Consider the following 9,806-nt stretch of genomic DNA (forward strand, 5'->3'; position numbering starts at 1 on the left):
CATCTCAGCGTGCCAGCATCATCCATGGCATCACCCAGCCCATCATGCTCCCCTTCCTGCACGCAGCGAGGAGTGGTGCAACCCACCAACAGCACTGGGGACATGGGGGGGGGGGTGTGTGTGTGTGTCTTTAAGCACTTCTGGGGAGATGCAGCATCAGTGCTGTGACCCACTGGACCCGCATACCAACGCTTGGGCAGGATGAGGCCTCCCTGGGACACAGGCTGATGCCACACTGCTTTGCAAGGAGCCAAACACTGTCCTTTTGGTACTAGGAATAGAAAAAGCTGCTCTACCGCTAGCACTGCCACGGCCATGGGCAGCAACGGACACTCTTCTCTGATTATCTGCTAACCTGGCTTTGCAAAAAAAAAATTAATAGCGCATTGGAAAAGCCCTGAAGCCAGCTCCAGGAGCCAGTGTCAGGGTGCTCAGTGCTGCATCGGGGCTGTGCAGCACCATCCAAGGGCAATGCTTGACAGCAGCCACGCAGCGGCACGATGCTCAGAGGAAGCTGTCCAGACTGGAGGGAGCAGTCCCAGGGCTGGAAAAGCACAAAATATCATTTTACTCTAAAAAGAGAAGAGCTGGAGGTAGAAAATTATAGGCTAAGGGGTTTGGGCTGCCCCCACAGACAGCTCAGCCCACAGCCCCTTTGCCTGAAGCAGGCAGAAGGCAGCACCAAATGTGCCCCCCCCAGTCCCTGCTGAGCCCTGGTGGAACGGGAAAGCTTTAGCACCGGCTCAGCCCTCACACCTCCCCAGCCCTTCCATCTTCTCCCCTTGCAGAAACCACTGTGCACCAACGGTGGGGACCTGCTTCTGGCGAGGCTGTAGCGGGCGGGGGGGATTATGACCAACACGAGCTCAACATGCGTCAGCAAAGGCACGTGCTGTGCTTCACCCAAAATATGCTTTTTTCTTTCACTTATTTACAGGGAATTCAGGGCTGACTTGACCCCCCTCGGTGTCCATGACATTGGCAGCAGCACTTGTTCCAGCCCCTGATGCACTGAAAGGAGCTTTCAGCCTCCCCAACCCCAGCCCCCAGCACGGCCGAGCCCAATGGGCTTTGTCACCTACGGAGGAAACGGCTCCCCAGGAGACCACCGGTCTTTTTTTGCGTGGCACCCCTTACATCTGCTGAATCCAGGTTCTTCCCAACCATCTCCCAGCTGACGCTGGCTGCAGGCACTGTGCCGCCAAGCACCAGCCTGGCTGTGGCCGGCTCCAGCTCAACCAACCACGCTCAGCACCAAAACCAAGAGCCGGAGTGCACTCTTCCCCGCTCCCACCCGGCTGCTGACGAATGGGATGGATGCGGAGTTGGGTGGAATGGGACCAGTTTATATCAATGATTCCCTTCTGCCAACCTGGTATCACAGAGAGTAGAACCAACCATTGCAGAGGCAGCTCCAGAGGAGCATCCCAGCGGGATCGGGAATGTCCCCGTCCCTTCCAGGGCCCCCTCTCCTACACTGTCCCCCGCAGCCACGGCACAGTTACGGGTGACTACTTTCAGAGATGGTCCTCGGGTTTTTTTTGCACCTACTTGTGGACTTGAAACCCCACTGGCAGAACTTCCCAACTGCCCTTCGGCTACGGAAACCCAACCATGGCAAAAAATGGCAGCTCCTCCTCCCTGCCCCAAAGAGGAGCTGCCTGCACACCCTGTGCCTCTCCCTCCTGCATCCCACATCTTTCGAGCAGGGCCAGCTCAGAGCAGCTCTGTTCCATCATGTCCTGCTCCTCCTCCCCCTACATGGGAAATACCAGGATGCTCGCACTCTGGCACAGTGGGAGAAATTGGCCTTGGCACCAGCAGCTGAACGCCGCAGAGCTGGAGAAGCTCTGATCCTCTGGGGCAGCCCTCAAGGGAGTTTTTACACCCTGTGCCTGGCTCCAGGTTCTCTTTTTCCTTTAATTAAAAAAAGCAAGTTTTTAGCCAGCAGAAAGGCTGAACCGAAGGGAACTCAGCTCAACCCTTCCCACAACAGCTTTACCAACCCACAGCAAATAAGGGAAGCTTTGCAACCTACAATTTTGGGGAACGTGGGCAGCACCGGATGAGAGAGGCAACGGGGATGGGGAGGCTCCAGGGGACAGAGGTGGCCATCAGTGATGGTAGACATGGAAAGCAATACGGCATGGCATGGTGTCCATGGCACCACCCTGCCCTGAGTGCATCCCAGCCTGGCCACCCACACCAGGACACCCAGAGCACCCCTGCTCTGTTGCATTTGTCACCCTCCCACCAGCAACAAATGCAGGGAGCAAATTTAAGAGAGGACTGAAGCTACAGCTGGACCCCAATCCCAGTTATCCCAGGCTGGAGCAGCTCCAGAGCTTTGGCCACAATTTCATCTGACTGCACCCAAAGCGAACGCTGGCCTGAGCATGGCAGTGCCACTCCGTCTCGGTGCCCGCATCCCCTGCCACCGCCCTGGCTCCTCTATGAGGCTCATCACGGCACCCAGTTGACGGCAGAGCCCTTCACAGCAACTCTGGGGCTGCGCTGGGGCTCAGCCCCGTCCTGCAGCTGCCCTGGTGAAGGTGCCCCTGCCTGGTGCTCTAACTCAGGATTGCCCTTTTTATGGGGTGTCCCGAAAAAAACAGCTCCAAGCCCACTAGCGCAGGAGGCTGAGCATGCATAGAGCAACAGGGACAATCCCCTCCTTGAAGGTTTCTGTGCTGCAGACACAGCCATGGATGTCGTTTGCTCCAACCCACCCAGCAAAGGCAGCAAATCCTCAAAGCACAGCATGGTGCCCCAGCCGCAGCAGCAAATCGGGGTCCATCAGGGCTCCAAGACCCAGGAGCTCCTCAGGGGCTGCAGACACTCGTGCAAGGAAAGCAAGCCTGCTAATGAACACCTTCATTTGGATTTGGGGCCCATGCAAAAGTTTTACCCGTAACATCTGGCAGCAAGAAACGCACCCTTCACTTGGATGGTGCATAAAGAAACCTCCTTTTAGCCTGAACCTCCTGGTTTCATGTGCTCTCACTCACTAGAAAACAGGGCACAGCAGCCCCAAGACACCTGCTCAAAACTGCCAGGTTTTCAGCCCATTATTGCTGCCTGAGGATGAGCAGCTGCTCTGAAACCCACCAGTGGAAGAAAAGCTGCGGGAAGTGGCAGCTCATTCACAATAAACAAGGTGGGGATGCACCAAGCTTGGGGGGGGGGGGGGGGGGGGGGGGGGGAAGATCAGCAGCAGAGAAGCAAAACCCTCTGGAATAAAAAACAACAGAAAAAGAACCAAAAAGTACTGCTCGTCAAACACAGGAGGGTTTCACCCAACAAACTGAGCCCAACGGGCTCAGCTTGCGCAGCCCTGCAAGAGGGGAGGGGACTGCAGGGACAGGGAGAGATCTGGCCCAAAAATTCACCTTCTGGTGTCATTTGGGAGTGCAGGACCCCAGGGCTGTGCCCCAGCACTATGCCTGGATGGCTCCACTGATGGATGCTGCAGGGGCACAGAAATGCCCACGTTCCATCTTAAATTCTGTATTGTTGGATGAAATATTGCAAAACCCCCTTCCTGGAAAGAAGTTCCCAGCAAAGCCCAGCATTACCACCGCTGGCATCTACACCCCCAGCAGTCAGTCCAGGCACGGTTAATGCCATCCCCAAGGTCTCAGTGGGGAAAAGAGCAAACTCATGGCCAAGGCCATACAGAGCAGCAACTTTTGGCCCAAGGAAGGAGCCCTCCAAGGGCTGGGAAGGGGAACCGGTGATAAGAAAAGCAGCAGCTGTACCCGTGGGAGCTCCCGACAGCAGAGCTGGAGCACCTCTGCTGCCGTTGATCACGGGGTACGAGAGCAGCCCCAGCCCACAGGGAGGGCATTGATGCTCTACCTCCCCCTGCGAGCCGCTTTTGGGCACCGATAAACTCTATGCAACCCCTTAAAGAAGAACTTCAGATTAAAAAAAAAAACCACCAATAAACAGGAGGGAAATGCAGATGGTATCAGCAACCCCAGGACATACCGCGAGCCTCTGGCTCAGGAGGGAGCACCAGCTCCCATCTGCTCGAGAACCAATGGCAAACACCAACCCAGTCACCTCTGATGCTCCTAATATAGTGGATTGCATCAAAACAGGGATGGTGCCCAACATCCCACAGGCTTGCCCTGGCCCAGCACATCCCTGGTGCTCAGCTGGGGCCAGACTCGGCTGAAGGTGCCTCCGGGCAGTCCAAGCCAAGTACCAGAATAAAAGAGGGGGGTTTGTTGCTTTTTTAATTTTTTTAAAAATAAACCTCATGGAATAAGGAGCAGCTCTCTTGTTACAGGGAAGAAAGTGAAGCTCTTGATGGCCTGGTTGAGGGTGTGAAGCAGCAGGACCTGCACTTGGAGCAAAGAAACTCCTCTTGGCTCGCCTCATGGTGCAGAGAGAAGCCGCTGTTTATACGGTGGGAGCTGTACAAGACAAGCTCCTTACTTGGCCGTGACCATGAAGGCTACCTACCACCCTGCCTACTCTCTGCTGCCTTGTAAAGATTTTGGATGGGGTCCACATACCGCATTTCAGCCTCTCCACAGACATTAAGAAGTCCGTCCTCCCTGCACCCTGCCCGGGATGCAGACAAATAAATGCATTCCATGGGGGATGCTTGCCTGTGGGCAGCTCAAGTGACTCATCCACAGCCTTGGCAGGGGACAAGGGAGCCGGGAGCCCCACCATCTGCCCTCTGGTACCCAGCAAAGGGTGGAAGGATATAAATTTTCCCCAAATTTCCCCCAGACCCACTCCAGGCTCCAGCCCTGCACACATCCAGAGGTGGAAATCTCAGGTTTGCTGACTCCCCAGGAATGCAGGGAGAGGAAGGCAGCGCCATCCATCGAACGAGCTCCAGCCTGGGATGGAGGAGCACAATAGACCCAACCAAGAGCACAGCGGGGAGTGCCAAAGCATCCCTGCCAGGGTGCAGTGGCCAGGCTCGCCACGAATGTCCTGTCCCACACATGTGTTCTCACTCAGACAAAAAATCCTGGCAGTGGCAGCCTCAGCCATGTCCCAGGGGGACTACTCTGGCCCTGGCTTGTCTGACCGTCGCCAATTTGCTCACCCTGAAGCATCACCCACCAGCACTGCAGAAACCCCTGGCCAGCAAATTCATGTCCATGTTCAAGGGCGTGATGTGACATGCGGGACAGCCCCAACACGTGTGCCCATAGACATGGTTCCAGCACAGTTGGCTGAGAACTCCTGAATTTTTCAAAACTACTAAAGAAACTTCCAAAAAAAAAAAGAAAAGAAAAAAAGATCCGCATATTTCTCCTCCCTTGTTTTTCCTGCACCACTCTTGCTATTAACACCCTGAGTGGTGCCATTGATGTCTCAGGACAGGGAATCCCCATTTCATCAAGCCCAAGCACATTTACACAGCAAGGACCAGCCCCTGGTGTCCCACAGCTTTTTTTTTTTTTTGTTAGATTAAAATAATGTTTAACATGAAGCTTTTCTCACTGCATGCTCTTTGCTTGCCTCATACCCACCACTGAAGGGCAAGACTGGGGTAAATGGGGCTGTTGCCCAAGGTTGCAGTGTCTGCATTCAGGCAGAGGACAGGAAAGGGCTTGATCTCCCCATTCCCAGTCTCAGCATCATCCTGCAAATGCACCATTTGACACGGAAAATCCCATTTACGTCCCTGTTGCAACAGCACGAGGTGCGGTGCAGGACTGAGCTCTTGCCGGGATGGGAATGGAGGGCACATCATGCTTGAAGAACACCCTGTGCCTCCTGCAAATGGCCAAACTTTCGCTCCTGGGCTAAATAGTACTCCCAAGAATTTGCAAGTCAATCCGCTAATCATTTTCTAATCCTTAATTAATTAAAGATGGGTTCTTTAAGAAAAAGAGCATCTCTGTGGATCTCTTTTGGGCTCTGAGCAATCTTAAGAATGAGAAAAATGTCGATGCTCCACAGTTTCGGCACAGTTTAAATTAATTAAAATCCTGCTTCTCAGCCGCACGTGAAGAACAAAATTTTACAAATTGCTTAAACAACCTTTTGAGGAAATGGCTGAGTCAGGACAGGCTCAAGGGGGCTGCAAGGCGGCCACCGCACATGCGCCCGCTCCCACCCAAGTCAGCCGTGCTTGATGGAGCTGAGCAGGGTACGATGCACCAATGAGCGGTGCTGGGACCTGCAGCAGAGCTGCCGACGTGGGGCAACGGCCCTTTGCCGAGCATGCACGGAGGTACCGGAGCGAGTCTCCCTGTTACAGATTTATCAGCCAGAGAAGACGATTCAGCACACAGCAATTGTACCCCCTCAGCTGCCATTTGCTTTGACTTTGGGGCAAAAATGTTCACTGGAGAACATTTAAGAAAGAGGGATGGCAGGAGTGTGCCTCTGCCCCACAGGGAAACATGCAAAATCCAGCCAGAAAGCGGAAGAGAGAAACCAGCAACGTGGCTTTAAACATCACCGGGACCTCACGCCTGAAAACCCCTTCTCGTGTGCCAGCAAGGTGTCCCAGGGCAGCGCCTTCACGTCGGAGACCTCCTGGGGCCACTGCGCACTCTGGGTGGCTTTGGGGGAAGGGGACGGTTTTGCACGGCAGGCTAAATCTCTGTTGCTTTTCATTCTTGTAATTCTTGCGCAAGCAGCCATCCCTCCTCCGGACGTGTCGTCCGGGTCCCCGCCCGACTGCTGAGGCTGCAAGTGTGCTGGGGCGGCAAGGTCCCCGGCAATCCCCCACGCCCTGCCAGCCACGGAGCCGCTCTGCTTCCAGCAGCAAAGCCGACACCTCCGTTACTCTTTCCTGCTGCCACATAATCCAGAGACCACCGAGTTATAATTCCGTGGAGCTGCATTTGCCATGCAACAAGCTATTTCCATTGCGAAGAGGAAAAGAGGCAGGGAGCTTCATGCAAAGGCTGCTCTGTTTGTTTTACGGGCTGTAAATTCTTCCACGGGTCCCTTTCGCCCCCTCCCCATGCTGCAAAACCGACATGGCAGCTTTGGCCTGCGGCCGCAGGGACTTAGTCCCACACAGGGCACCGGATGGGTGGAGGAGCTGATCCAAAGCACCAGCAGTGCCACGTCCCTGCACTGACACGGGGACTGCAGCCACAGCAGGATGGGAGCTGCTGCCTCAGTTTCCCCACCACAGGCACGTGGGTGCGCAAGCGATGGTGCAGAGATGGGTCAACCGGTGGCAATATCCCATCAAGGAGCCACAAATCTCCTGTCAAAAGCCCCATTGCAGCTTCCCAGCTGTCCCGGAGGCAAGGATTTGGCACAAATCCCTTGAGGAAGCAACAGCTCCCTAGAGAAAGCACTGTCACCTACTGCGCAAGCCCCTGAAGCCCCTGCCAAGAGCATCCTTGTGAAGACCACTTGTTCAAGGGATGCTTGGGACTAACCCACCCCGATCCCAAAATCCTAGCGAGGTTCCTTTCCAAGCTGCAAACCTGGGGGACCTCGGACGTGGCACCTCCTTCAGTGCATCCCCTGCCCCTTTCTTGTGCCGGGTCTGAGCTGGGGGCGATGCAAAGGGAGAGCAGCAGAAAACTGGGGTGGGGAGGAGGAAACGAGGGTATCTGCACCCACTCGCCGCTGGGATGCTCAGCGGGAGCAGCACAGCAGCGTGGGCTGGAGGGAGCTCAAAGCCGCCTTGTTCCTTACCCTGCCCTGGTGTGGGGTCGGCTGCCACCACACTCCCACCTTGCCACCGCAAACCAGCCGGGACAGAGGTGCCTCTGTCCTCGGGCTTGCGCGGGCAAGTGGAACTTGCCAGGCCTGGATCCCACCAACATTTTTCAGGGCGAAACAGGCAGAATTGGTCCTTACAGGTAGCTAAGCCCTGCCGAAATCAAGTAACCCCCCTTTAAACCTCCAAAAGGAGAAATTCACATCCTCAAGGAAATTACGGGGAGGTTTAACAGGAATTCAGCTGTGGAAAATTGGGGGTTTGGCTGAGATGTCTCCAACCAGGAGCAAAGCCTGAGACCACTCTCCTGGACACCCTGGGGTGCGTGGGTCTCCTTCCCCATCGCCTCCTCCTTTCTCCATCTATCAGACAAGCAGTTTCTCCCAGCTGCGTGCCTCCACTCCAGGGCTGGACCCCTCGCGTGGCACAGGACCGTAGCACCACGGCAATGCAGGGTTGGACCCTTGTGATGCTCAGCCCCAGGGAGCTGCTGGGCTGGGGGGGGAAGAGGGGAAAGCAGGGGCAAGGCGGGAGGAAAGCAACAGTGCTCTCCCATGCTGCCATTTCCAAATCTGCTTTGAATTTGCTAAACGTACTCTAATAAAATAGGCCAAGGGTTTACAGTTGTTATTGTTCACGCAAAAGTAGCCAATTCTGCTTTTTTTTTAAAAAAAAAAAGTCTTCTCAGTGGGGCCAAATTAATCCAAGGAAGCAACAAAAGCAGTTCCTCGCTTCTGTGCTAGACTATCCTGGGGTAAAAAGTGTCTCAAATGGCAATTCCAGGGGCCTTCCCAAGGAGCCTCAGGCGTCTGGCACATGGTGTCTCCAGAAAGTTTAAAAAAAAGGAAAAAATACAACCCGTTGACTTTATTGTGAGAAGTTACAGGGTAAAAAAAAAGGCAGTCTGCAAACCCCACTCGGGCCCCGATCCCGCGGGGCACTTTTCTATAGGATTAACACGCCGGGAGATGGGGAGGGGGGGTGTCAAAGATGGGAGAGGGAGGACTACACCAACAGACGACTTTGGTCCCTTCCCGACCCCCCCCTCCATGAACTGCCCTCCCCGGGGAGACAAAGGGCCGGAGCGGGACTGCGGGGCGCTGCGGCCGGCGGCCCCCGCCAGCCCCCCGCCGCTCCCCCGGAGCCGCCCTGGGCCCCCCCGCGGCCGCGGAAGCGTTTCCGCCGGGCTCGCCAGACGCTGCGTGGCCGCACGGCGCGGGGAGTTAAACTAATAAAAGCGAGCGAAAACGCGGCGGAACGGGGAAAAAACACGACGCGGCGAAACTGGAGAAAACAAAACGCGGCGGAACGAACCGCGACCGAAGGAGGGTGAAGTAAAACAAACCGCGATAAAACCAAATAAAACATCCCGGGAGAAAATAAATCGGACCGATGTGAGCCGCGCCAGAGCGAAGCGCCCCGCTCCGCCCCCCCCGCCCGGGTCCCGCCGCCCCCCTCCCCGGGCAGCGCCCCGCAGTGCCGGGCTGACGGGGCCGAGCTCGTCCGGGAGAGCTCCCCCATCCCTCCCCGCACTGCTTTCGCTCCTTGCCGCGGAAAGCGGTGGAGGTGGGGGGTCGGAGGAAGGGAGGGGTCCGGCGGGAGAAGGGAGGCCCGGTCCCACCTGGGTGCGCAGCGCCGAGCACCAGCTGGAGGCCGAGGAGGCAGCAGAGGGGGGCGCGGAGGGGCCGCGGTCCCGCCGAGCCGCGCCCCATGCCCAGCGCTGCCCCGCTCCGCTCTGCTCGGGGCCTCGCTGCTCCCTCGCCAGGGCCGGGGGACGGCGGAGGGGCGGGCGGGGAGTGAGACGGAGGAGGAGGGACACCGAAAGGAGAGGGAGGGGAGAAGGGGGGAAAAAAAAGTTTAAAAAACTAAATAAAATAAATAAATAAATAAACTCTAACAAAACGAAGTGTGTGCGCCGGCCTCAGACACTGCGTCAGCGGGAGCCGCGCTGCCCTCGCCGTGGGCCCAACCTAAAAAAGCGGTGGGGGGAGCGGACAGACGGGGGTCGGGGTCGGCCGGGGGCTTCGCCGAGGGGGCGGCCGCGCCCCGGAGGGTGTCTCCCCGTCATGCTGCACAGCGCGGGGCTCGGCGGCGCTGGGGGGGGGGGGGGGGGGGTGTTGGGGGTGAAGCGGGGGGATGG

General features: G+C 56.7%; 1 protein-coding gene across 1 annotated transcript in view; it reads right to left on the minus strand.

Annotated features, from left to right (window-relative positions):
* The window catches only part of MRC2 (mannose receptor C-type 2), a 28,033-nt gene extending 18,573 nt beyond the window's left edge, over window positions 1-9,460 (minus strand). The window contains exon 1 of the mRNA XM_075775286.1: window positions 9,288-9,460. Within this exon, the coding sequence (XP_075631401.1) occupies window positions 9,288-9,378 (91 nt within the window). The 5' untranslated portion in view covers window positions 9,379-9,460. The remainder of the gene's footprint in view (window positions 1-9,287) is intronic.
* Between the last annotated feature and the right edge of the window lie 346 nt (window positions 9,461-9,806).

This window comes from Balearica regulorum, chromosome 24 (assembly GCF_011004875.1).
Source record: "Balearica regulorum gibbericeps isolate bBalReg1 chromosome 24, bBalReg1.pri, whole genome shotgun sequence".
Classification (NCBI taxonomy): Eukaryota; Metazoa; Chordata; class Aves; order Gruiformes; family Gruidae; genus Balearica; species Balearica regulorum.